The sequence below is a fragment of the Ammospiza nelsoni genome, chromosome 23 (assembly GCF_027579445.1).
Source record: "Ammospiza nelsoni isolate bAmmNel1 chromosome 23, bAmmNel1.pri, whole genome shotgun sequence".
Classification (NCBI taxonomy): Eukaryota; Metazoa; Chordata; class Aves; order Passeriformes; family Passerellidae; genus Ammospiza; species Ammospiza nelsoni.
The window spans coordinates 3,519,470-3,547,349 of record NC_080655.1 but is presented as its reverse complement, the minus strand read 5'-3'; the positions used below and the strand labels follow the sequence as shown (position 1 = coordinate 3,547,349).

The 27,880-nt window shown below is 52.5% G+C and overlaps 1 protein-coding gene across 1 annotated transcript; it reads right to left on the bottom strand.

The window, feature by feature from the left end:
• MFSD4A (major facilitator superfamily domain containing 4A) lies at window positions 1-27,763 on the bottom strand. The gene is made up of 10 exons (XM_059487872.1): window positions 27,422-27,763; window positions 19,967-20,165; window positions 18,750-18,989; window positions 10,722-10,890; window positions 8,561-8,679; window positions 8,051-8,224; window positions 5,755-5,902; window positions 3,287-3,357; window positions 2,999-3,119; window positions 1-1,395 (listed from the first exon to the last, which is right to left on the bottom strand). The coding sequence occupies exons 1-10, from the start codon at window positions 27,649-27,651 to the stop codon at window positions 1,331-1,333; spliced, it is 1,536 nt and encodes a 511-aa protein (XP_059343855.1). The 5' UTR covers window positions 27,652-27,763; the 3' UTR covers window positions 1-1,330.
• Window positions 27,764-27,880: the final 117 nt, after the last annotated feature.

Here is a 27,880-nt window from a genome sequence, read left to right as displayed (position 1 = left end):
TTAGCAATCAATCAATCAATCGCCTTTAATTAAACACTGCTTTATATACACACGTACATATGTACATCACATACAGCAGTTCAAGCAAGGAGTTGCAGCCACAGCCACTCCTGGCACAGGAAAATTCCAAACATTCCCAAAAATTCCAGTCCTTTCCTGGTGGCTGGGACGGGCCATGCTGGGGCTGTGGGAGTACCTTACACAAGGCACCTGGAGGAGGAGGAGGAGGAGATTGCACAGGTGAAGCAGCTGGAGCCCAGCTCCCCAAAAAAAAAAGAAAAAAATAAAATAAAAATTCAAAATAAATCCCTTCTCTCGTGGAGCTTGGCTTGGAAGTTGGAAATGAAACCAATATTAAAATAAGACGCTGCAGCTGGAGCAGCTCGAGGAGTGACTTAAAGCAAAAGAAAAAGAAAAAAATAAAATAAAAAAAGAAAGAAATAAAATAAAAATTCAAAATAAATCCCTTCTCTCGTGGAGCTTGGCTTGGAAGTTGGAAATAAAACCAATATTAAAATAAGACGCTGCAGCTGGAGCAGCTCGAGGAGTGACTTAAAGCAAAAGGAACCAGCACAGCTCATTGTTGACTTAAAAAAAAACAAAGAAACCCCTCCCAAAAAACAAAAAAAAAAAATTAAAAAAGCAAATGATTACTTAAAATCATTGAAGAGGCCTGAGCATGCTGAGTAAGACACTGTTTAGAGTGTGGAATATACAGGAATTAAGAGTGCAAATAGAGACAGGCCCTGCTGCCTGTGTGTGCACCTGGGGGCTCTGCCACTGTGGGATTTCCCCCCTTTGCAAGGATCAAGGGAGGTGACACAGAATTTATCACAAAAATGAATAAAACCCAGGGTTTTGCTGCAAATTCGAGGGGGTTCCTGTGCACCACAGGCCAGAAATAAAATCTTTTCAAGATTCAGTCTTGGACGAGGAGCAGAGAGCAGCTTTTCCTTTTTCACCCTGTGTTCTGAGCAGGTAAAAAAAGTTGATTTGCAGGAGAAAAAAGTTGATTTACAGGAGAAAAAACTTCATTTGCAGGAGAAAAAACCTTCGTTTGCAGGAGAACAAAAAACTTCATTTGCAGGAGGAACTGCTGTGCAAATGTCCCTGCTTTAAGTCCCAGGATCAGGCTGGCAGGATTTTTGGCACAACCCCCGTGCTCAGCTCGACATTTTGGGCTTGATTTCTTCGGTTCTGCCTCACCCCACCTACTGTGCTTTTGATTGCAGAGAACTTGCATGATTCAGTTCATTAAATGTGAAATCACCCTCGGGATTAATGTTTAATTGGGGCTGGGTTTATTGCTTGTGCCGGGCCGGGCCCTCCCTCAGCGCTGGTACTGCCCCGTGTCCTCAGGCACTGCTGCTTTCTCCTGGGAGGCCTCATCCAGCTCTGCCAAAGATTAAATCGGTATTTCACCTCAGTGGATGCTTTGATTGGGATTAAAGGGGATGGGTGTGAGGTTTTTCCCCTCAGGAATGTTGTTATTTTATCACCCCACCATGCCCAGGCCTTCCCTGGGCACCTCCAGGGATGGGCGCTCCAAACCCCCCTGGGCAGCCCCTTCCAGCCCTTTCCATGAGGAAATTCCTGCTCATGTCCAACCTGAGCCTCCCCAGCCCAGCCTGAGGCCGTTCCCTCTCCTCCTGTCCCTGTTCCCTGGGATAAGATCCCAAATCCCCCCCGGCTGTGCCCTCCTGGCAGGAGTTGTGCAGAGCCAGGAATTCCCCCTGAGCCTCCTTTGCTCCAGGCTGAGCCCCTGCCCAGCTCCCTCAGGACTCTCCAAACCCTGCCCAGCTCCCTCAGGATTCTCCAAACCCTTCCCAGCTCCCTCAGGACTCTCCAAACCCTTCCCAGCTCCCTCAGGACTCTCCAAACCCTTCCCAGATTTCTCCAAACCCTTCCCAGCTCCCTCAGGTTTCTCCAAACCCTTCCCAGCTCCTCCAAACCTTTCCCCAGCTCCCTCAACTCCTCCAAATCCTCCCTCAGGACCCTCCAAACCCTTCCCAGCTCCTCCAAATCCTCTCTCAGGACTCTCCAAACCCTTCCCTGGTTCCCTCAGGACTCTCCAAACCCTTCCCACTCCCTCATGACTCTCCAAATCCTTCTCAGCTCCCTCAGCTCCTCCATTCCCTTCCCAGCTCCCTCAGGATTCTCCAAACCCTTCAGGACTCTCCATTCCCTCCCCAGCTCCCTCAGGACTCTTCAAACCCTGCCCAGATTTCTCCAAACCCTTCCCCAGCCCCCTCAGCTCCTCCAAACCCTTCCCAGCTCCTTCAGGATTCTCCAAACCCCTTCCAGGTTTCTCCAAACCCTTACCAGCTCCCTCAGGACTCTCCAAACCCTTCCCTGGTTCCCTCAGGATTCTCCAAACCTTTCCTAGCTCCCTCAGCTCCTCCAAATCCTCCCTCAGGATTCTCCAAACCCTTTCCAGGATTCTCCAAACCCTTTCCCAGCTCCCTCACGATTTCTCCATTCCCTTTCCCAGCTCCCTCAGGATTCTCCAGCTCCATCCCCATCTCCGTTCCTTTCCCAGCCCTCGAGCTGTGACCCCAGCAGTGCCCAGCACAGCCCAAGCCACACCTGGCCGTGTTTTTTGCCAGTCCCACTCTGCTCCTTTCGTATAAAAACAACCAGCAGCTCCAGACCGAGGTGATAACCCAAAAATCCTTTATCTGTGAGGCTTTTCCCAGAGCCTGACAGCTGCCCTTGGATGGCAGCCCTGCTCATTCCCTGGATTCCAGCCAGGGAACAGCCCAGGGAAGCTGGTGCTGTCTGCGATCCCTGCTTTTTTCCCCTTGCTTCTCCAGCAGAAAAGAAAGCAAACCCTGAGCTGTGCCTGCCAAGGCTTTGTGGGCAAGACAAAGCAGGAAAAGTGGAGAGGAAGCAGCAGGAAAATAAACATTTCCTTGCATTTTGCTGGAATCTCTGGAGTGAGGCTCGTGCTGCTCCTGCTCCCGTCCCAAAGCTGGGCTCAGGGCTGGGGTTCCCTTACCTGGGCAGGGCTTGGGGTACATCCTGTGGAAAAACACCAGCAGGGCGTAGAAGGTGAAGGCCAAGCATCCAAAGATCATCCCACAGACCAGGAAACTGTAGCTGCCCCGATCGTGGATAATCTGCAGTGGGATGGGAAATTACAAAAGGGATCAGACATCACTCAGATCCCTCGTGGATCATCAGGGAGGGCTTTGCTGGCTGATAACTGCTCAGTTGGAGCAGAACTGAGGGTTTGACTTATAAATTCCAAATTGATTTTGGGTTTTGCCAGCTCCTGGCTACTCACCGAGCCCACCAGCAGCTGCAGCACCATCTCTCCAATGCCAGCTCCAGTCACCAGCACGGTGGTGGCACAACCTGTGAGGAAGCAGAGGTGGTGGCAGCAGAGTGGCACAGCCAGCAGGGCCACCCTGTGCTCCCTGAAAGCTTTCCTGTGGATCTCACCACACAAAAATCAAAATACTCAACGTGCATTCCCACTTAATGCTGAAAATTCCCCAGCAGACCTGCAGCAGTGCAGAAAGGTGAAAGTTGAAGTAAAAAAAAAATTCAATCTCCTGTCACCTGTCTGTGCTGGCAGAGCTGGTGGTGGGAAGGTTTTTGTGTTTCTGTCTCACTGCCCTCAAGACAGAGGCTGCTGGCCAGGCTCTGTGTAGCCATGAAATTTTCTGAAAAATCCCTTTTGCCAGGGTTTTATCTCCTGAGAAGCTGAGAGACCTCAGGAACAAAATGCAAACAATGGTTATCTGCTGCTGTGGGATGCAACAGGTGCATCTGGGATTGGTCTCATGGGGCTGTTTTTAATTAATGGCCAATCACAGTCAGCTGTGTTGGATTCTCTGAGAGTCACAAGCTTTTGTTATCTTTCCTTTCCTTTCCTTTCCTTTCCTTTCCTTTCCTTTCCTTTCCTTTCCTTTCCTTTCCTTTCCTTTCCTTTCCTTTCCTTTCCTTTCCTTTCCTTTCCTTTCCTTTCCTTTCCTTTCCTTTCCTTTCCTTTCCTTTCCTTTCCTTTCCTTTCCTTTCCTTTCCTTTCCTTTCCTTTCCTTCCCTTCCCTTCCCTTCCCTTCCCTTCCCTTCCCTTCCCTCCTTTCTTCTATTCTTTTAGTGTAGTTTTAATACATCATTCTCTTTCAATATAATATATACAATAAAATAATAAATCAGCCTTCTGAAACATGGAGTCAAGATTCTCATCCCTTCCCTCATCCTGTGACCCCTTTGAGCACCACCACAGCTCTGGGCTTTCCATCTTGGGTAATCTGGTGATGTTTCCAGAACCAGCTCAGGTAATTGGTGATGTTTCCAGAACCATCTCAGTAATCTGGTGATGTTTCCAGAACCAGCTCAGGTAATTGGTGATGTTTCCAGAACCATCTCAGTAATCTGGTGATGTTTTCAGAACCATCTCAGTAATCTGGTGATGTTTCCAGAACCAGCTCAGTAATCTGGTGATGTTTTCACAACCAGCTCAGTAATCTGGTGATGTTTTCAGAACCATCTCAGTAATCTGGTGATGTTTTCAGAACCAGCTCAGTAATCTGGTGATGTTTTCAGAACCATCTCAGTAATCTGGTGATGTTTTCAGAACCAGCTCAGTAATCTGGTGATGTTTTCAGAACCAGCTCAGGTAATCTGGTGATGTTTTCAGAACCATCTCAGTAATCTGGTGATGTTTCCAGAACCATCTCCCTCCCCAGCAGCGTTCCTGCCCCTCCCTGAGCTCCTCAAACCAGGAATTGAAGCTGGATCCCTGCCTGGGGTCGTTATTTACCAGCAAAACAGAGAACCGGACATTTCCCTTCAACAAAGCTGCCTCCAAACGCAAACCTGAACTTCCAGGCCTGCTGAGGGAGGAGAGAAAGAGCTGAGGAAAGGGGATGTGTAGATTTCATGTTTTTCTTTGCTGATTTACGTCCTGAGATATTTCAGGGACGCCGCTTGTAGATTTTCGGCGTTTCTCTTTTCTCTTTGCTCGGCTGATTTATGTCCTGGTGATAGCTCAGGGAATGCCACTTGCTCGGTTTCTCGGCTGTTTAGGCTTCTAAGTTTTCTGCTGCTGTTTTAGGCTGTTTAGGTCCAGGGACGCCACTTGTAAGGTTTTCTGTGCTGTTTAGGTGGCCTGGAAAGGCCCAGGGATGGCCTTGAAGAGCCCGGAGCTTCAAAGGACGAGGAGAGACTTCTGATCTTGTCTCGGTCTTGGTGTTTATTAATTGTTTATCTAAAAGATTTTCTTTCAGCCCGACAGAGGTCTGCACAGCAAGTCAGCCATGGGCACACTGCGAGCCCCCGGGGCGGTCACTTATCTTTATACCCGAAGTTACGTGTACAATATTTATCATTTTTCTCCAATACCTTCTACCCTTATTAACCGGTGCACTTTTAGTAATAACCAATCCCAAAGTGCCACCATCACCACAGAAGATGGAGGCCAAGAAGAAGAAGAAGAAGAACAGGACATGCCCCAATTCCTCCATCTTACTTCTTTAGACCCCCCTGTACCAAAATCCTAAACCCTGTGTTTCACACTCTAATTAACTTATCCCTTCACCATTCACCCAGTGAAATCCTCCCAGTCCTCATACAGGCGTCGTCTCCTGTGTCGGATCAAAGCCCTGCCACCAGACACTTCTGGCAACATTCCAGGACTCCCGAGCCCCCCAAGGGTGGTCTCGGCCTCTCTGCACCTCCGTCCTGAGGTGCTGAGATCCCACAGGGATGGGGTGCAAAAATGCGCCAGGTGAGATGGCAGCTGACCTTGGTACTGCAGGATGTCCTCGGTGTAGGCCAGCATGCTGGGGAAGGCGCTGCTGAGGAACAGCCCCAGCGAGGCCGTGCCCACAAACAGGAAAACCACGCTGGAGGAGAAGAGCAGGAGCAGCAGGAAGGTGATGAGCACCCCGACCTGCGGGGCAGCACCCACAAAAATCAGTCAGAAAAACGCTGAGTGCAACAGGGTCTAGGGTTTGGGCTTAATAGGGAATAGTCTGGAAGAGAAAATATATTTTTTCTTAAGGGGAAATAGTCTGGAGGAGAAAATATGTTTATTTTTAAGGGGAAATAGTCTGGAAGAGAAAATATATTTATTCTTAAGGGAAAATAGTCTGGAAGAGGAAATATGTTTGTTTTTAAGGGGAAATAGTCTGGAAGAGAAAATATATGTTTGTTTTTAAGGGGGAATATTCTGGAGGAGAAAATATGTTTATGTTTAAGGGGGAATATTCTGGAAGAGAAAATTTGTTTCTTTTTAAGGGGGAAATATTCTGGAAGAGAAAATATGTTTATTTTTAAGGGGAAATATTCTGGAAGAGAAAATTTGTTTCTTTTTAAGGGGAAATAGTCTGGAAGAGAAAATATGTTTATTTTTAAGGGGAAATAGTCTGGAAGAGAAAATATATTTATTCTTAAGGGGAAATATTCTGGCAGAGAAAATATGTTTATTTTTAAGGGGAAATAGTCTGGAAGAGGAAATATGTTTCTTTTTAAGGGGAAATAGTCTGGAAGAGAAAATTTGTTTCTTTTTAAGGGGAAATAGTCTGGAAGAGAAAATATGTTTATTTTTAAGGGGAAATAGTCTGGAAGAGAAAATATATTTATTCTTAAGGGGAAATATTCTGGCAGAGAAAATATGTTTGTTTTTAAGGGGAAATAATCTGGAAGAGGAAATATGCTGGGAAAAAGAAAAAAAAAAAAATCAGTGCTTGAGAAACTGGATGGCCAAAGAAAATCCATCTGGCTTTGAATTTGCTAATTTTCATTACATAACTTGGTAATTAAGTCTTAATTTCATTACATAGAAATTTAAGGCTTCATCTGAAACATATACTTTTAAATGCAATAATACCTTCCAGAGTATTTACATGTCTTAATCACCAGTAATTCTTTTTTCTGCTGAGTAAGACTGAAGTCGCTCTCAGTAATTACAGAATTAACTCTCAATAACTGCTCAGCAAGCAGCCACAGCAATAAAGCCAAAAAGCCAACTGCATTTAAATTCAATTTCCCTCACTTCTGGCTTGTAGGGGAAATAACCAAAAACTGGGGGAAACCTGAGTGATCCAGGGCAGAGTCAGCAGAGGGAGCTCTGATATTGCGGCTCAGCAAAATTTGGACCCTGGAGAAGCCAAATTCGAGCTGGAATTTGTTCTGATGCTGCTGCAATGGCTCCGGGATCCTCCAGCAGCTCCCAGCCCTGCACAGGGTCAGGGGCAGCCAGGGGGATTCTCACTCAGAACATCCCAAAATCTTCTCCCCGCCCTGTTAGATGGGTGTTATAACTCACTGTAATGTGCTTTATTATCGAAATACAGCCACCAAAAGCACTTCTGGGTCACATAAATTGGAATTTAACTGCCTGCTCGTGCTTTTTGTGGCTGTGAGGGGATTGGGATCACCCCCTCCCTGTTTTCTGCCATGTCCTCACACAGATCTTCCTCACCCATCCCACAGGGATTCCTGCCCCTTTCCCAAGGTGTTTTATTGACTCCAGCAATGGGTATTATAACTCACTGAATTGTGCTTTATTATCGAAATACAGCCACCAAAAGCACTTCTGGTTCACATAAATTGGAATTTACTGCCTGCTCGTGCTTTTTCTCTCTGTGAGGGGATTGGGATCACCCCCTTTCTGTTTTCTGCCATTTCCCCACACAGATCTTCCTCACCCATCCCACAGGGATTCCTGCCCCTTTCCCAAGGTGTTTTATTGATTTTATCAAGCTCTGCCAGCTGCTGCAGCCTCAGCAGAGAATTCACAGCGTGAGCTGCCTTCCCTTGGCCATGGCAAGGAATTCAGGAATTCATTCACCCCAGGAATTCATTTCCCTGTGCACGAAGGAGTCACTGTGTAAAGTCAATAAAACGGGCACATTTTTTAGTGCCAGCTCTCCCAGCTGAGGAGCAGGCTCAGGAAAGCTGGGCAATCAAAGTTGGGCAATGAAATTTGAAATTGTGGCTGCACCTCGCCCACCCTACCTGTGCAAACCCGCCAGGTGTGAGAGGAGCTGCAGCCCCAAACCCGTCGCAGGAATTAACCAATTAACCCCATCCTTACCACGTTGATGAAGACCATGGTGGCTGGCTTCATCCTGTAGGACACGGGGATGGAGATGAGCCTGCCCAGGGTGATGAAGCCCCAGAAGAGGCTGGGCAGGTACCCGGCCACCTTGTGCACCACGGCCAGAGGCTCCTCCACGGCGTAGCTGTACACGAATCCCGAGTACTCTCCCTGCAGGGAAATCCTCTCTGTCACATCCCCGTGGGGACTTCAGGCTCCTCTGTCCCTCAGAGCATGGTGGAAGGGTTTGCAGATCCGCCAGCAGCAGGATGTGGGGTTTAGTCCGTCCCAAAAGGGCAAAGCTCCAAGGAAAACCCAGAGATCCTCCCTCTCCAAGGGGCTGCCCTGCCCTCTTGGAGCTCCACACATCACATTTAGAGCTCAGGGTTGCTTATCCTTGGAAATTCCCATTCCTGTCTAACCCCTCTCACCATTGAGGAACCCCTGAGGGTTTCACAGGGGTTTGGGAGGAAAAAAAAATCCAGAAATTTGGGCAACTGCGCTCACCACGATCCCGTCGGTCATGAAGAGAACCAGAGCGCCGGTGATGTGCACGGCGAAATAGGTGAAGGAAACCCCTCGGAAGTTCTTGCTCTGGCAGCAGCTGAACAAATCCTCGTGCCCTGCTGGAGAGCAACGCACAGCAAACCTGAGCAGAACGTCCCCCCGGGGCTGGGTGGCCACCAGCCCTCAGAGGGGTTTGCTCTGTGGGACAGCTGCAGGACAGAGCCAAGCAGGACCCTGAACATCAGGCACCGCTGAGCTCGGGGGGCTCCAGCTCACCTTCACCTTCCTCTGAGCTTCCAGAGGGAAATGGGAATGGGTCTGGGGTCTGCCCACAGCCTGGGATCCTGGTACTTTGGGGTACCTGCTGCCCACACCCCAAGATCCTGGCTCTCTACACTGCAAAATCCTGGCTCTCCATACCCTGGGATCCCAGCTCTCCATCCCCCAAAATCTTGGCTCTCCACACCCCAAAATCCTGGGCTCTCCACACACCAAAATCCTGGGCTCTCCACACACCAAAATCCTGGGCTCTCCATACCCCAAAATCCTGGGCTCTCCATACCCCAAAATCCTGGGTCTCCATACCCCCAGAATCCTGGGTTCTCCATGCCCTGGGATCCCAGCTCTCCACACCCCAAAATCCTGGGCTCTTCTCACCCCAAAATCCAGGGCTCTCCATATCCCAAAATCCTGGCTCTCCACACCCCCCAAAATCCTGGCTCTCCATATGCCAAAATCCTGGGCTCTCCACACCCCAAAATTCTGAGCTCTTCTCACCCCAAAACCTTGGCTCTCCACACCCCAAAATCCTGACTCTCCATTCCCCAAAACCCTGGGTCTCCTCACCCCAAAATCCTGGGCTCTCCATATACCAAAACCCTGGCCCTCCATATGCCAAAACCCTGGCTCTCCATACCCTGTGATCCCAGCTCTCCACAGCCCAAAATCCTGGGCTCTTCTCACCCCAAAATCCAGGGCTCTCCACACCCCAAAATCCTGGCTCTCCACACCCCAAAATCCTGGCTCTCCATACCCCAGAATCCTGGGTTCTCCACACTCCAAAATCCTGGGTCTCCACACCTCAGAATCCTGGCTCTTCTCACCCCAAAATCCTAGTTCTCCACACCCCAAAACCCTGGGCTCTCCACACCCCAAATCCTGATTCTCCATACCCCAAAATCCTGGCTCTTCTCACCCCAAAATCCTGGCTCTTCTCACCCCAAAATCCTGGCTCTTCTCACCCCAAAATCCTGGCTCTTCTCACCCCAAAATCTTGGCTCTTCTCACCCCAAAATCCTGGCTCTTCTCACCCCAAAATCTTGGCTCTTCTCACCCCAAAATCCTGGCTCTTCTCACCCCAAAATCCTGGCTCTTCTCACCCTGGGATCCCAGCTCTCCACACACCAAAATCCTGGACTCTCCATACCTCAAAATTCCACACCTCCTCACCCTGAAGAATTCCCTGAAATCCCCTTTCATTGCCCGGGGCCAAAGCCATCTCTCCAGGAACAACACGGAACACTTCCCAAAGTCCTGAACCGTATTTACTTCTGAGATATTCACTGTTTACCCAAAGAATTGACTGTGACACGTCCCTGCTGGCCAGGAAAGAACAATGTCCCCATTGTCCCCAAGGCAGGGTGCAGCCATGAGGTCAAGAGCAAACTATTGCTGGATTTCACTTTTCCCCTCAAACAAGGGAGGGGAAATTGGTTGTTTCTTATTCCTTTCCCATAAAAATCAGCGTCTGCAGCACAATGAACTGAAATAATCAGTGAGAAATGTGACTCTTTAAACTGAATAATCAGTAAGAAATGTGACCCTTTAAAGAGAATAACCTGAAGAAATGTGACCCAAAAGCAGGAGGGAATTTAGGGGCACAACTGCCACGTGTCCCTGAAGGGTTGGGGGGCTTTAGGGTGGCTCAGAGAAACATGGAATGGAGAAACACAGCCTGGAGGCCTCACTGGAATTGGGACACCAACCTCAATTCAAGATTTCATCTGATTTGAGGGCAATTTGGGCACCAAATGTTTTGTTTGGGTATTCCTGGATGAGATCCCTGCGCACACTTTGCAACAGACAGCAGCGCTGGGGTTTCCCATTACACCCAGCCACTCAAATCTGGCTTTTTCTCCCCAAAATCCATGAGAGAGCTCACCTGCAGCTGTGTGGGGTCTCTGGGCAGCGGTGGAGAGCTCGTCCTTGTCCCCAGGCCGTGTCTCCAGGGCCAGCTCATCAGCTGACAGCAGCGGGTGGCTGCTGCCGTTGAAGCAGGGCACCATGCGCTCCTTGTAGAGCAGGAAGAACACAGCGATGGGCACTGGCAGCTGGGCAGGGGACAGAGGGGGGCTGAGCACCTGAACACCCCAAAATCACCCCCAAAATCACCCCAAAATCACCCCAAAACCACAGCCCAGCTCCTCCAGTAACAGCGATGGGCACTGGCAGCTGGGCAGGGGACAGAGGGGGGCTGAGCACCTGAACACCCCAAAATCACCCCAAAAACATCCCCAAAACCACCCCAAACCACCCCAAAACCACAGCCCAGCTCCTCCAGTAACAGCGATGGGCACTGGCAGCTGGGCTGAGCACCTGAACACCCCAAAATCACCCCAAAAACATCCTCAAAATCACCCCAAACCACCCCAAAACCACAGCACAGCTCCTCCAGCAGCAGCGATGGGCACTGGCAGCTGGGGAGGGGACGGGGGGAGGGTGAGCACCTGAACGCCCCAAAATCACCCCAAAAACTACACCAAAACCGCCCCAAACCACCCCAAAACCACAGCACAGTTCCTCCAGTAACAGCGATGGGCACTGGCAGCTGGGGAGAGGATAGAGGAGGGGTGAGCACCTGAACACCCCAAAATCACCCCAAAATCACCCCAAAATCACCTCCAAAATCCCAGCCCATCTCCCCCAGCAGCAGCGATGGGCACTGGCAGCTGGGATGAGGACAGAGGAGGAATGAGCACCTGAACACCCCAAAATCACCCCAAAACCACCCCAAAACCGCAGCCCAGCTCCCCCAGCAGCAGCAATAGGCACTGGCAGCTGGGGAGAGGATAGAGGAGGGGTGAGCACCTGAACATCCCAAAATCACCACAAAATCACCCACAAAACCACCCCAAAACCGCAGCCCAGCTCCCCCAGCAGCAGAGGTTTGAGGTGCTGGGCTCAGATTCCGCAGGGGAGGTGCCTGAAGGGAATTTCAGAGCAAGGAGAGGTGGGGATGGGAGATGCTGAGGCTGGAGAGGGGAAAAGAGGGAGAAAACTGGGAGAAAAATCTCCTGATCCACTGGGGCACCCCCAGGCAGCCCCAGGCTCCAGCATTCACCTGGAAATGAGCACAGGGACCCCAGACAAAGCTCCCAAAGTGCCAGACCTACAAACCCCAAACCTTCTGGGCTCCCAAAGTGCCAAACCCCAACATTCTGGGGTCCCAAAGTGCCAAACCCCAAATGTTCTGGGCTCCCAAAGTGTCAGCTCTACAAACCCCAAATGTTCTGGGGTCCCAAAGTGCCAAACCCCAAATGTTCTGGGCTCCCAAACTGTCAGCCCTACAAACCCCAAATGTTCTGGGCTCCCAAAATGCCAGCCCTACAAACCCCAAATGTTCTGGGCTCCCAAACTGTCAGCCCTACAAACCCCAAATGTTCTGGGGTCCCAAAGTTCCAGCCCTACAAAGCCCAAACGTTCTGGGATCCAAAAGTGCCAAACCCCAAATGTTCTGGGCTCCCAAAGTTCCAGCCCTACAAACCCCAAATGTTCTGGGCTCTCAAAGTGCCAAACCCCAAACATTCTGGGCTCCCAAAGTGCCAAACCCCAAATGTTCTGGGCTCCCAAAGTGCCAAACCCCAAACATTCTGGGCTCCCAAAGTGCCAAACCCCAAACATTCTGGGGTCCCAAAGTGCCAGCCCTACAAACCCCAAATGTTCTGGGCTCCCAAAGTGCCAAACCCCAAACGTTCTGGGGTCCAGCCCTGTGCTGCTGCTGCCCCAAGAGTGGAAGCCCGGAGGCTGTGGGGGCAGAGCAGTTGGAATTCTGCCCGAGGGAAGCGGGAGCTGCTCCCATCCCCATCCCCAGCCATTAGCAGGGGTTGCTCAGCACCTCCTGAGAGAGGAGCCCGCGGTTCCCAGGCCAACAGGGACAGCCCAGGGCCCTGCAGGGCACGGCCTGAGCACCGCAGGGAGGGTCCAGCCTCAGCTCTGGGGTCCTCTGTGCATCCAGGGATGCTCCAGCGCTCCATGGTCCCACCACGATCCCCACAGTCCCACCCCACACCCACGGGGCGGCAGCGATCCCAAGGGACGAGCCCATCCCAGCCCACACCCAGGACTCCCTGGTGCCTCCAATTCCACAGGGAATGGCTCTTTTTTTCATTTTCTTTTTTCCCTTTTCTAATTTTTTTTTTTTTTTTGAGGGGAGCAAGCGAAGCTCTCCCGTCTCCTCCCAGCACAGCCCAGCGCTGTTTACACTGCAACCAACCGGGGGAGAAAGCCAGGAAATCCTAAGTGACAGCTCATTCCCTTGTTTTCTACATGTCTGGGAGCAAGTGTGAGCTCCAGCTCCAAATTTCCTGCCTTTTGTTGGCTCGTGGCATGATTTAAATGTATGGAGAATTCCCCCCCCCCCCCCCCCGCCTCCCACCTCGCCCCTCCAGCCTGAATTCATTTATGAGGCCTGCATTGTTCTGGGAACAATGGGAATAGGAACAGTGAGTTCGGTCCCATGGAAGAAAAACGCATTTGCTTGATGGTTCTGATCCTTCCGGAGGTCAGCACCAGATTTCATTCTTCTGAATTGCAGATTTAGCAAAAATATTCCCTCCCCTCAGAGGGCCTGGCTGTGCAGATAACGGCCCTGGGCACTCCCAGCCTCCAGGACAAGGCCCCAGTTTGGGATTCCCCAATTCCCACTGGGGTTGTACTCCTGTCCCCCAGTTTGGGATTCCCCAGTTCCCAGTCCCACTCTGTGTGCATCCCTGTGCCCCAGTTTGAGATTCCCCAATTCCCACTGGGGTTGTATTCCTGTCCCCCAGTTTGGTATTCCCCAATTCCCAGTGCCCCTGATATCCCTGGGCCCCAGTTTGGGATTCCCCAACTCCCAGTCCCACTCTGGGTGTATCCATTGCCCCCAGTTTGGGATTTCCCAGTCCCATTCTGGGTGTATCCCAGTCCCCAGTTTGAGATTCCCCATTTCCCAGTCCCACTCTGGGTTTATCCCCAGTCCCCAGTTTGAGATTCCCCAGTTCCCACTGGGGTTGTATTCCTGTCCCCCAGTTTGGGATTCCCCAGTTCCCAGTGCCCCTGATATCCCTGGGCCCCAGTTTGGGATTCCCATTTCCCAGTCCCACTCTGGGTGTATCCCAGTCCCCAGTTTGGGATTCCCCATTTCCCACTCCCACTGTGGGGTTTTCCCTGCTCTCCTGGACAACCAGATTTTGGTGCCATTTTCTCCCAGAATTCCTTCCCAGGATATTTTTTGCTGCTTTTTGTGTTTTGGGTTTTTTGTTTTTTTTTTTTTTTTTTTTTTTTTTTTTGTTTTGTTTTGTTTTGTTTTGTTTTTTTGGGTTTTTTGGCAGAAATATTTTCTTTTCCCAAGGGAAAAAGGGACACCAGAGCATTCCCCACCAGGAGCCAAGGGCCAAGCAGAATTCCCTGCACCCAAAACCTCCCAAATGTCCAGAGCTGCTCCCTCCCTCACCTGGCAGATTTATCCATCCCCAAAATCCCCACAAGCTGCTGCATTCCCCAGCTCAGCGTGGGGATGTTCCAGCTCCCTCCTTCCAAATTCCCAGAGCTGCTCCCTCCCTCACCAGAACCCCCAATTCCCAGCACCCAACACTCCCCAAATTCCCAGAGCTGTTCCCTCCTCACCTGGCCAAGCAGAGCCCCCAATTCCCATATTCCCAACATCCAACACATCCCAAATTCCCAGAGCTGCTCCCTCCCTCACCTGGCCAAGCAGAATTCCCAATTCCCAGCACCCAAAACCTCCCAAATTCCCTGAGCTGCTCTCTCCCTCACCAGAACCCCCAATTCCCAACATTTCCCAAATTCCCAGAGCTGCTCCCTCCCTCACCTGGCAGCTTTTATCCATCCCCAAATCCCCACAAGCTGCTGCATCCCCCAGCTCAGCGTGGGGATGTTCCAGCTCCCTCCTTCCAAATTCCCAGAGCTGCTCCCTCCCTCACCTGGCCAAGCAGAATTCCCAATTCCCAGCACCCAAAACCTCCCAAATTCCCAGAGCTGCTCCCTCCCTCACCTGGCAGCTTTTATCCATCCCCCAAATCCCCACAAGCTGCTGCATCCCCCAGCTCAGCGTGGGGATGTTCCAGCTCCCTCCTGCTGCTATTTCTGGCTGTTTCCCCCAGGAATCCGGGATCCTTCCCTGCCATTGTGTCCCAGGCTCCTGCAGAGCACAATGGAGAGTCCCACACTTCCCCTGGGACAGCACCTTCCTGACCAACACCTCCCTCTCCACGGACATTTCCCTGATTTCCAGCCTCTTCCAAAGCGCTGGGCGATGAAATTTCCGTTCTGTGGGAGAGCTGAACTCTAAAATATGGGGGGTTTTGTTCCAAAATCTGGATGAAAACGCACAAAATTTTTCTCGTTGAGTGAAAGATTTTGGCTGGGAGTGCTCCAAGCGCTTTGTTTTGATTATGCTGAGCTGCTTCATTTTCCCAAAGCAAACCCATTTTGCTTCAAAAACATCGGCACAGCTCCGCTGTCAGCTCGGCACTGAGCGCTCGTGCCAGAGTCAGATTGAGACATTTCCACTCTAAACAAAAGCAAGAGCTCGAAATGAATCATTTCAGCTCGTGCCTTGTCAGAATCCACACAAAAACCGGGCTGGAAATGTGGGATTTGGCCATTTTATAACCAAGCTGCTCCTCCTGGTTTCCATTTCTGCTGTTAACTCTTTTCACCCACGTCCGTGCAGGTTTAAAAACCCCTTCCCATCATCTTCCTCTGCTGTTTCCACCTTGAAAAGGGTCAGGACTTTGGAGCTGAGCTACTCCCAGCATCTCCAGCAGGTTGGGGGGCATGAATGGAATGGAATGGAATGGAATAGAATAGAATAATAAAAAATAAAAATTAAAAAATAAAATATAAAATATAATAAAATATAACCCAGCATCTCCAGCAGGTTGGGGTGGTTAAAATAAAATAAAACACAATACAATAAATAAAATAAAATAAATGAAAAGAAATTAAAATAAAATAAAATAAAATAAAATATAAAATAACCCAGCATCTCCAGCAGGTTGGGGTGGTTAAAATAAAATAAAATAAAACACAATAAATAACATAAAATAAAATAAAATAAAACACAATAAATAACATAAAATAAAATAAAATAAAGAAAAATAAAAAATAAATAAAAATTAATAAAAATAAATTAAAAAATAAAATAAAAATAAAATAAATAAAAATAAAAATTAAAATAAAATAAAATAAAATAAAAATAAACAAAATAAAATAAAATAAAATAAAATAAAATAAAATAAAATAAAATAAAATAAAATAAAATAAAATAAAATAAAATAAAAATAAATAAAATAAAATAAAATAAAATTCCCTCCACGAGGATTTGGGGAAGGCAATCACAGCTCGGTTCAGGAGCTGAGCACATCCAAGTCCCCACTGGGTGTTTGTTATTTAACCCTTATCCCAAAATCTCCTTTCCACGTTCTGGTGTTCCTGCACAGCCTGTGGGAATCCTGGCAGTTCTGTATTCCACCCACCCACCGGTGCACGCAGCACTCCAGCGTGTCCCGATGCACAAACCCACAGCTCCTGGTGCCATCCCACCCCAAAAATCCTCTCAGGACACAGAGAGGGCCCTGGAAATTCCCAAATCAGCCCCATCATGGGGTTCAAAGCAGGTGTGAAACTCTGCCTCCCAACTAAATCCCCAACGGGATCTGCTGGCTCCGGAGTGATTAAAATCACATTTCCCGTGGCACAGACAGAGCTGCAGGTGATTAAAGCTGCCCCTCCTCCCAGGCTGGGCCTTTTTTTGGTGATTCTACCCAGAAACTCAGCCCAGCACCTGCCCGAGCTCCTCCCACAGGAGGAAAACCCCTGACTGGAGGCAATTTGGGATGTTTTAATAATTTAATAAATGGAGAGAGCCCAAGGAAAGGAGGTGCAGCTCCCCTTGCCTGGTGCCAGAGGAGGGGTGGCAAACAGGGACAGGAGGAGGGGAATGTGCCCGTCCTCGGGCTCTGAGAGCTGAATTGCAGAGGGAAGGAGCTGCCAGGCAGGATCACCCATTTTACTGCTCCTGGCATGGGCAAAAGGGACACCAGGTCCCTCCTGTCCCCCTCAGAGGAAGGATTTCCACACCTGCCGAGACCTCCAGGGAAAATGATAACCAGAGAGAGGCCCTGATCACTTCTGTCCCTTCATCCAGGGCATTTTCCTGGGAATATCTCCAAATCTCCTCTTGCCAGGCCAGCCCCAGCTGAGCAGGAAGGAAAAACTCTGGATCTGAGCAGAGTTTGCTGCTCCAGCTCCTGCCTGGGAGGTGCTGGAGGCACCAACTGCTCCCAGAGAGCCCGGACAAACCCCAGAATGGATCCCAGCAGGGGAAGAGCCCTGATAAAATCAGGATTTGGCAACAGATGATCCTTTCCTTGTTTCTCACCCCATTCCAGGACCCCTCAAACCCCAGAATGGACCCCAGCAGGGAAGAGCCCTGATGGAAAAAGGATTTGGTAACAAATGACCCTATCCCTGCATCTCACCCCATTCCAGAACCCCCCCCAAACCCCAGAATTGATCCCAGCACATCCAGCAGGGAAGAGCCCTGATAAAAACAGAATTTGGCAACAAATGATCCTTTTCCTGTGTCTGACCCCATTCCAGGACCCTTCAAACACCACAAACCCCACAAATCCCTGGAGGAAGGACAATCCTAGCTGGATACTCCAGGGATGATCCCAGCCGGGAACTGTCACAGACGTATTTTATGAAAAATCCTTCCCTTAGGATTTTTCCTCCTGAGAAGCTGAGAGGCCTCAGGAACAAAATGTAAACATTGATTATCTGCTGCTGTGGGATGCAACAGGTGCATCATGGGGTTGTTTTTAATTAACGGCCAATCAAAGTGTGGCTGTCTCGGACTCTCTGGAGAAAAAATCCGAACAAAAGGATTTTTCATAAAATATGTCTGTGACAGGGTACTCCTGGGGGGATCCCAGCTGGATATTCTGGGATGATCCCACTGGATACTCCCAGGATGATCCCAGCGGATACTCCCAGGATGATCCCAGCTGGATATTCTGGAATGATCCCAGCTGGATCCCCCCAAACACCAGAAACCCCACAAATCCCTGGAGCAGGGATGATCCCATGGGATACTCCAAGGACGATCCCAGCTGGATACCCCAGGGATGATCCCATTGGATACTCCTGGGACGATCCCATTGGATACCCCAGGATGATCCCATTGGGTACCCCAGGGACGATCCTATTGGATACTCCCAGGATGATCCCATTGGATATTCCCAGGATGATCCCATTGCATACTCCCAGGATGATCCCATTGGGTACCCCAGGGATGATCCCATTGGATATTCCCAGGACGATCCCATTGGGTACTCCCAGGACGATCCCATTGGATATTCCCAGGACGATCCCATTGGATATTCCCAGGATGATCCCATTGGATACTCCCAGGATGATCCCATTGGGTACCCCAGGGATGATCCCATTGGATATTCCCAGGACGATCCCATTGGATATTCCCAGGATGATCCCATTGGGTACTCCCAGGATGATCCCATTGGGTACCCCAGGGATGATCCCATTGGATATTCCCAGGACGATCCCATTGGGTACTCCCAGGACGATCCCATTGGATATTCCCAGGACGATCCCATTGGATATTCCCAGGATGATCCCATTGGATACTCCCAGGATGATCCCATTGGGTACCCCAGGGATGATCCCATTGGATATTCCCAGGACGATCCCATTGGATATTCCCAGGATGATCCCATTGGGTACTCCCAGGACGATCCCATTGGATATTCCCAGGACGATCCCATTGGATATTCCCAGGATGATCCCATTGGATACTCCCAGGACGATCCCATTGAATATTCCCAGGACGATCCCATTGGGTACTCCCAGGACGACCCCAGCTGGATCCCGCGGCCGCAGCACTCACGTTGATGAGGGCCATGATCCAGAAGGCGTAGGACACGCGTGTCACCACCATGCCCTTCATGGGCAGGGCGTAGTGGGACAGGTTGCCGGGGTGGTGCGGCAGCAGCGACTTGCGGATGTGCGGCAGGTTGCTGGAGGCGTTGGCCGTGCCGTTGGCCAGGATGCAGTTGGTGTCCGACAGAAAGGGGTCGGCGATCAGGGGGCTCAGCAGGGCCCCGAAACCCACGAAGAAGTGCAGGGCCTGCAGGAGGGGTGACACGATGGAGCAGGAGGGTGGCAGAGCCCCCAACTCCTCCTCCTCCTCAGAATTACAGAATTAATTCAGTTGGGAAAGACTTTTGGGGGGATCGAGTCCAAACTGTGAGCTGACACCACAGTGTCATCAGACCTGAGTGGCACTTTCCACAGATGCCTCCAGGGATGGTGATGCCACCCTCCCAATGCCCGACCACCCATTCTGGGAAGAAATTCCTCCTAAACTCCATCCTCAACCCGCCCACAATGCCACAGGCTGGTTTTCCAGGGATGGTGATGCCAACCTCCCCTTCTGGGGAGAATTTTCTCCTAAACTCCATCCTAAACCTGCCCAGGGTGGTGGGGGCACCCCAGTGCCACAGCCAGGCTTTCCAGAAATGGTGATGCCACCTTCCCAATGCCCAAGGATCCTTTCTGGGAAAAAGTTCTTCCTCAAGTCCATCCCAAAACCTGCCCAGGGCAGTGAGGACCCCACAGTGCCACAGCCAGGCTTTCCAGGAATGGTGATGCCAACCTCCCAATGCCCAAGGATCCTTTCTGGGAAGAAATTCCTCCTAAACTGCACTCTAAACCTGCCTAGGGTAGTGGAGGCACCCCAGTCCACAGCCAGGCTTTCCTCAAACACCTCCAGGAATGGTGATGCCACCCTCCCAATGCCCAAGGACCCTTTCTGGGGAGAAATTTCTCCTAAACTCCATCCTAAACCTGCCCAGGGTGGTGGGGGCACCACAGTGCCACAGGCGGGAATGGTGATGCCATCGTTCCAATGCCCAAGAACCCTTTCTGGGGAGAAATTTCTCCTAAACTCCATCCTGGCCCCACAATGCCACAGTCAGGCTTTCCTCAGACACCTCCATGGATGGTGCCTCCACCCTCCCAATGCCCAAGGGCCCTTTCTGGGGAGAATTTCCAACTAAAGTCCATCCTAGAGCAGCGCAGGGGGGCTGGGGACGCCGCTCTCACCTGCAGGAAGATGGCAGAGTCCTTCTGGTAGATCTTGACCAGCTGCATGTTGGAGATGGTGTCGATGCAGCCCATGGCCAGTCCGGCCACGGCCATGACCACGGCCAGCACCACCACGTTGTGGCACAGGGGGATGATGGCAAACACCAGAGAGATGGCCAGGGACGAGGCAAACAGGGCCAGCAGGGACTGGGCCAGCCTGGGGAAGGGAGAGAGGCAGGACAGAATCAGGGCCACCACCAGAGCAGCAGTCACAGGTGGGAAATGGATTTATAGAAAATTGCATGGTGTGGTTAAAGCTGATGAAGTGCTTTGTAATTAGGAGATACCTTCTGATTGTGACGGTGTGAATTGTAACACCTGTATTGTCTCACCCTTCACATGAGACTAGAAATTGAATAAAAAAAATAAAACACCTCTCAAAAACTCCATTTCTGGGTAAGAAAAAGATATAATCCAACAGCCATGCTGCCCTCATCTCATTGATCTCAGCTCCTGCAGCCCCAGATTTCCTGGTGAGAGGAGGGAGATGCTGCACACCACAGCCCAGTGTCACCCACCCCTGGGCACTGCCACCTCCTCCTGCAGGGGATTGAAATATGGATCTCCTCTCAAGCTCTTGGAGATTTATTTCACACCCAAGATAGCTCAGCTACCTCAGAAGGCATAAAATCAGCAGGATGGCTTCTGTGGGAGCGTTGGAAACAAGAACGTTTTAATAAAAGGCAAAATAACAAAACTCTTTATAGAGAAAAACCCAGCCAGGTGCAAGAGGGATGGGATCTATCCCCTCCAAAGGATGGCATCTGTCCTCTTCCAGAGCCGGGATCTGTCCCTTCCCAGAGATGGGATCTGTCCCCTCCCAGCTCTGGCAGTGAGCAGTGCCCAGGCTGGCACCTCATGGCTCCAGGGCTGCCAAGAGGGAAGGCAGGAAGGAAGGAGGGAAGGAAGGAAAGGAGGGAAGGAAGGAGGGAAGCAGGAGCAGAGTGAAGCACTGGGATGAGCAGAGATGGGGCTGGAGCAGCACAGCAGACAGAGTGGCACTGGCAGGTCCCTGTCACAGCCAGGGTGGTGGCAGTTGGTAATTATCAGTAACTGGGGGATGTGGGTCTGAGCAGTGCCCAGCAAGGAAACCCCCAAACAGGCTGGAGAAGGCTCTGAGGAGGAGGAGGAGGAGGAGGGGGAGACCCAGCTGCCAGCCAGACCCTCCTGCCCTGCCAGGACAGCCTGGCCATGGCCATGTCACTGTCCCTGGGCCATGTCACAGATCTGGGCCTGTCACTGCCCTGCCCGTTCACTGTCCCTGGGCCATGTCACAGATCTGGGCCTGTCCCTGGCCTTGTCACTGTCCCTGGGCCATGTCACTTGTCCCTGGCCATGTCACAGATCTGGGCCTGTTACTGCCCTGGTCCTGTCACTGTTCCTGGGCCATATCACTTGTCCCTGGCCATATCACAGTCCTAGGCCATATCACAGCCCTGGCCCTGTCACTGTTCCTGGCTCTGCCACTGTCCCTGGGCCATATCACAGATCTGGGCCTGTCACTGTTCCTGGCTCTGCCACTGTCCCTGGGCCATATCACAGATCTTGGCCTGTCCCTGGCCATGTCACTGTCCCAGGCCCTGTCACTGTCCCTGGGCCATATCACAGATCTGGGCCTGTCCCTGGCCATGTCACTGTCCCAGGCCCTGTCACTGTTCCTGGCCGTATCACAGATCTGGCCCTGTCACTGTCCCTGGCCTTGTCACTTCTCTCTGGCCTTGTCACTGTCCCTGGCCCTGTCAGAGCCCTCCTCCATCTGCAGCCCCACAGTGACCGGGCCCTCCATGTCCTGCTCGCTGCTCCTGCCGGTGCCAAGGGCACCTCCTGCCCCTCTGGCAGTGCCAGAGCCTCCCTGTGCCCAGCCCAGCGCAGGAGCAGCCAGTGTTTTCCAATCTGTGACTACTGATGGTCCTCTGACAGCAGAGCCGTGGGATTTCTGGGGGAGGGAGGGAGGGAGCTGGGAGATGTGCACAGTCACGGCAGGAAAAGCGCCTGGCAAATGAGACAGGAGCAGCTCCGAGGCTCTCCCTCCCCAGAGCTGGGGAACCCGAGCCTGGGAGCGATGGGAAAACCTCCCAGAGAATCGTCAAAACTGCAAAATATTTGGGGTTTTTTGTGGAGATTTGGACTGTCCTACATTTCATGGGCTGTCTGACGGGAGGGAGTGTGATGCAGAGTCATACACTCCCTGAAAAGCACAAAGAAAACTCTGCAGGACCCCCCTGCCTGGCTGGGGAGCAGCCTCATCACCAGTGAAACACTGATTGGGGGGGTTTAATGTCCTTAATGAGCATTTAAAATGTCACCGTGGGTCAAAACTCCTGCCCCCAGCCATGGGTTAATGACACAATGGTGCCCCTGCAAATGCCACCAGCCCAGGGTGGTGGCATGAGGGGGACCAAGGGATTGCTGCTGCCAGTGCCAGGCCCCAGGTGGGGTTGGGAGACTCAGCTCAGCCCTCAGGGATGATTTCCTGACACACAAAACCCTTGGGGGGCACCCAAAATGAGGCACCCCGTGAACTCAGCCTGTTCTGATGATGCCAAACCTTTCCAAAGGGCTGAAAAAGCAGCCCTGGTGTCACAGCCTGGTCTCTGTGTCCCCAACACAGGGCAGGCTCCCCTCCAGAAGGGTCTGAAATGTCCCAAACTTCATTTCAGAGCACCCAGAGCACCTCCTGCCTCCATCCCAAATCCACAGGAGAGGTTTGGGCTGATCTCTGTAGGATCAGGATGGGAAATTCTCCTCCAGCAGGGTTGCAACGTCCCAAATTTCATTTCAGAGCACCCAGAGCATTTCTTGCCTCCATCCCAAACCCACAGCTGCCCAGGAGAGGTTTTGGGCTGATCCCTGTAGGATCAGGATGGGAAATTCTCTACCACGAGGTGCAAAATGAGCCCTGCAATGTCCCAAACTTCATTTCAGAGCACCCAGAGCACACCCTGCCTCCATCCCAAACCCACAGCTGCTCATGAGGGGCCTGAACTGATCTCTCTGGGATCAGGATGGGAAATTCTCCTCCAGCAGGGTTGCAGTGTCCCAAATTCCATCCCAGAGCACCCAGAGCACGCCCTGGCTCCATCCCAAACCCGGGAGAGGTTTGGACCGATCCCTGCAGGATCAGGATGGGCAATCCCAGAGCCAATCCTGCACCCCCGGCCAGCAAATCCCTCCCACAGGGGTTTAGGAGCCCCCACCTCGGTGTTCCCATTGGATCCCTCCAGCTCCCAGCACTGTTCTATTTTTTCCCCCACCTCAGGGAGCGTTTTCCAAATCCCTGAGATCAAGAGCAAAAATGATAATCAGGCCAGCTCAGACTTGCAAAAGCGATCATTAGAAAGCCAAAGGCCCGAGGGGACGAGGTGAGGATGAGGAGGAGGAGGAGGTGAGGATGAGGAGGAGGTGAGGATGATCTCACTGCTGCTCCCCTTGGCTCCTGCAGCAAGCAGAGCCACCCTCGGGGGGTTTGTGTCCCCAAAGGGCTCATCCTGTGCTGCTCTCCGAGCCACAAAAGGTGGCAGTGACAGTGAAGGGTCCTGAGAGCTCCGGGAGATGGGAATCTGACAGAGCAGGGGCTGTGAGAGGACAAGAAAAGGGTCCCATGCCCTCAGGCCTGCAGGAATGGGGTGGGTCAGGCTGAGAGGAGCCTGCCCAGGGCTCCAGCACAGCCCCAGTGCCCTCCTGGTCGCTGCCCACAGCACTGGGATCAGCCCAGGGCTGCCCTAAAAAAAGCAAATTTTTAACAGGACACAAAAAACAGAACACAAAAATGCCGTTTCTGAATTAAAAAAAAAAAAAAAAATTAAAATCCCAGCACCAATCTGGGGCACTCTGGTGCTTCCGTCAGCAGCATGTGCAGGGTTAAACCTCACAATTCGAGCCTGAAATGCAACAAAATGGGGAAGGAAAATGAAATGCAGGAGCACTGAGCTCCCCAAGGGAGCTGGCAGTGCCAGGAGTGAGGATTTCCCCAAACCTGCCCAGGGCTCCAGCACAGCCCCAGGTTGCCCAGTGCCTTCCTGGTCTGTGCCCACAGTGCTGGGATCAATCCAGGGCTGCCCCAAAAGAAGCAAATTTTTAACAGGACACAAAAATGCTGAATTTCTGAATTTAAAAAAAATCCCAACACCAATCTGGGGCACCCTGGTGCTTCTGTCAGCAGCGTGTGCAGGGCTTCAGCCTCACAATTCAAACCTGAAATGCAGCAAAATGGGGAAGGAAAACGCACAGAACTCCCCTCTGGAGCTGGCAGTGCCAGGGTGGGAACTTCCCCAAAATTTCAGCTCCCCCTGTGTGTCTGAGGCCAGGCTGCTCCTCCCAGCTCTCCCATCCCATTTCCATCCCTGGAGCTGTTCCTGCTTCCCCATCAGGGGCTCTTGGGATCTTTCCCAGCTGATTCCAGGCATGAAGAGTCCCTGGGGTGTTCAGGGCTCCTTTTGGGGCTCTCTGTGCTCCTGCAGGAGGCTCCGGCCCCATCCCCAGGGATGCAAACCCTGGGAAAATCTGCATTTCCTGGGGCAGAGCTCCTCACACCTCCCAGCAAACCCCAGGGAGCTCAAACCCCATTTCCTGGGGGGCTGCTGCCTCTGCACCCCCAAAAAGGGACCAGCAGCCATCCCAGGACTGCAGGACAGAGCAGCAGCATCGTTCCTCCATGCCCTGGCAGTGCAAACTTTGCATTTCCGTGAAATTGTGGAGCTGGGTTGTGCTGAAGGGACAGAGCAGCACAGAAATCCCTGTCCCTGAGCTCCAGGAGCAGCTCCCAGCAGCTTCCCTGGGGACAGGAGAGCCTGGGTTCAGGTGCCACCACCCATTGCTGGCACCGCTGTCCCCCAGGGGTCACCCAGAGCGATTTAACCCAAAGGAAGCTGTCACAGACATCTTTTATGAAAAATCCTTTCCTTAGGGCTTTTCCTCCTGAGAAGCTGAGAGGCCTCAGGAACAAAATGCAAACAATGGTTATCTGCTGCTGTGGGATGCAACAGGTGCATCTGGGATTGGTCTCGTGGGGTTGTTTCTGATTAATGGCCAATCACAGTCAGCTGGCTCGGACAGAGAGTCCAAGCCACAAACCTTTGTTGTCATTTTTTACTATTCTATTCTTAGCCAGCCTTCTGATGAAACCTTTTCTTCTATTCTTTGAGTATAGTTTTAATGTAATATATATCATAAAATAATAAATCAGGCCTTGTGGAACACAGGGGCAGATCCTCGTCTCTTCCCTCATCCTGGGACCCCTGTGAACACCAGCACAGGAAACAGCAAATTCTGCATCAGGAACCACCCTCAGCTCCCAGCCAGGCTCCAGGGATGCTCCACAGCAGGTTTCCATCTCCCAGCTGGAAAAATGACCTGCCCAGTGCTCCTCCCTGGCAGCCCTGAGGGCACCATAATTTGATTTATAAAGCCCTGGCAGGCCGGCTCTGCCCATCCATCCCTGCAGAAGGGATTGTACCGGAGCTCCTGGAGCCTGAACAATTTTTATTCCCACACATTTGGAGGCTGCGAGGCTCTGAGTGACCTCCCCACAACACTCACAAGCTCCAAATATCCCAAATATTCCCTCCTGCCTGCCTGGCCGCGCTGTCACTCCCCAGTGGGGACTCCACAAATCCCAAACACATCCTGCTTCCCAACCAGCACCGAACACACTTTTTTTTCCCCCCCCCCAAAACGCAGCTCAAACTTCGTGAATCCCCAAATCACAAAAGCCCCGATGGGTTCTGTGGGGCTTTGGGAAGGAGCTGGCAGCGGGAATTCTGCATTTTCCTCCAAACATATGCGAGGCAGCCCCGGGGGCTGGCAGAGGCTCCGCTGCTGAGCCAGCACTGCCGGAGCTGTGGCAGAGCCGCAGCAAAGTCCCCACGTGCTGTCCCCAGTGCCCCAATTGTCCCCTCCACGCTGGTGGCACCAGGACGGCTCCGCTCGCAGCTGCTCCAGCATCCAGGACTCGCCTCAATCCACAAAGATCCCACACCCAGCGGGTTTTAAGGAGGTTTTCCCGAGGATTCCTGGGGGATTCTCCCCGTCGAGGTGCGTGGATCTCTCACACACACACACACAGAGGTTACATCACCGCCCCGGGATCGGTGACAACGTAAATAATCAGCTGATGCCCGAGCTGTCACCCAGCCCCGAATCAAACGCCTCCCTGGCAATCCTCAGCCCTGAGACAGCCCGGGTGATTTATTTGCGACACATCCTGGGCACGGGGCTGGCTCTGAGTCCCTTTTGGGGCTCCCCCCTTCCCCGTGTTCCCCCCTCTCCATCAGGACACCACGAGGACCACTCGCATCCCTCCACGTGTTCTCCCAAACTCCAGCCAAACGCGGCGCTGCCTCCATTTCCGACGCCGAGGTTATTAAAGCACGCTTGCCAAAAATATTCTTGGTTGGGCGATAAACAACCAAGGTTAAGGAGAGGGAAAAAAAAAATTAAATAAATCCAGAAAACAACAAAAGAAATAATTCCTGGCGGGAAGTTCTGGCTGGAACTCCACGCTGGGGCTGCTCCGGGGATGGAACCGCACCGGGAGCCGAGCGGGGCTGCCGGGGGAGGGAATCCCTCAACGAGGGGGCCCCGAGGGCTGCGGACCCTCCGCGACGCCCCCCGTGCCCGCTTCGACTCGGGAGTGGATTTTACCCAGGCAGCATCCACGGCTCGGCTCAGCCCCCAAACCCGGCTCAATGCCCCAAACCTGGCTCAGCCCCCAAACCTGGCTCAGCCCCCAAACCCGGCCCAATCCCCCAAACCCGGCTCAATCCTCCAAACCTGGCTCAGCCCCCAAACCTGGATCAGCCCTCCAAGCGCGGTTCAGCTCCCCAAGCTCGCTTTACTCCCCCAAACCCGGCTCAATGCCCCAAACCTGGCTCAGCTCCCCAAGCCCGGCTCAATCCCCCAAACCCGGCTCAGCCCCCAAACCTGGATCAGCCCTCCAAGCGCGGTTCAGCTCCCCAAGCTCGTTTTACTCCCCCAAACCCGGCTCAAGTCCCCAAACCTGGATCAGCTCCCCAAGCCCGGCTCAATCCCCACAAACCCGGCTCAATTCCCCAAACCCGGCTCAATCCCCACAAACCCAGTTCAGCCCCCAAACCCGGCTCAGCTCCCAAGCTCGTCTCATCCCTCCAAGCCCGGCTCAACCCCCCAAACTCGTCTCAATCCCCTAAATCCGGCTCATCCCCCAAGCCCGGCTCAGCCCCCAAACCTGGCTCAGCCCTTCAAGCCCTGCTCAGCCCCCAAGCTCGTCTCAACCCCCCAAACCCGGCTCAATCCCCCCCAAACCCGGCTCAATCCCCCCCAAACCCGGCTCATCCCCCCAAGCCCGGCCGGCGCTGCCCACCGCGCTGCGGGCCAAGGGCGGGGGGTCCGCGGGGAGCCCCCCAGCGAGCAGCGCTGAGTTCTCCGGGCTCTTACGTCCTCTTGAAGACCCCTCCGAGGCAGCTGCCGAGCAGGAGGCAGAACTGCTGCGAGAAGAACACCCAGGTGATCTGCGAGAGCGAGCTCTGGGTCTGGCACCGCAGGTCCAGCAGCGTGGGCCCCAGGAAGGCGATGCAGAGGCCGAAGCTGAAGAAGACGCTCCAGTAGGTGAGGGTGGGCTGCAGGTTCCTCCGGAACCGCGCCGACACCCGCTCGTCCCACCACATCCTGCGCTGCGGCGCTGGCGGCGGCGCGGGGCGGCCCCGCTGCTGGAGCTCCGAGCTCCGGGCTCCGGCTCCGGCCCCGCTGCCGCCGCCCCGCTCCCCGCTCCTCCTTCCCTTGCGGGATGTGGCTGCTCCCGATCCCGCCGCGCCGGGCGCTGGCTCCGCCTCCGGGGCCGGGCGGAGCGGGGCCTCCCTCCCTCCCCATCCTCATCCCCATCCCCGCCGCCCCCGG

Coding starts and splice junctions, on each gene's coding strand:
- MFSD4A (XM_059487872.1), bottom strand. CDS start 27,651: ATGTGGTGGGACGAGCGGGTGTCGGCGCGGTTCCGGAGGAACCTGCAG. Junction 8,680..10,721: donor GAGACCCCACACAGCTGCAG/GTGAGCTCTCTC, acceptor GTTGCTCTCCAG/CAGGGCACGAGGATTTGTTC. Junction 8,225..8,560: donor TCATGACCGACGGGATCGTG/GTGAGCGCAGTT, acceptor ATTTCCCTGCAG/GGAGAGTACTCGGGATTCGT.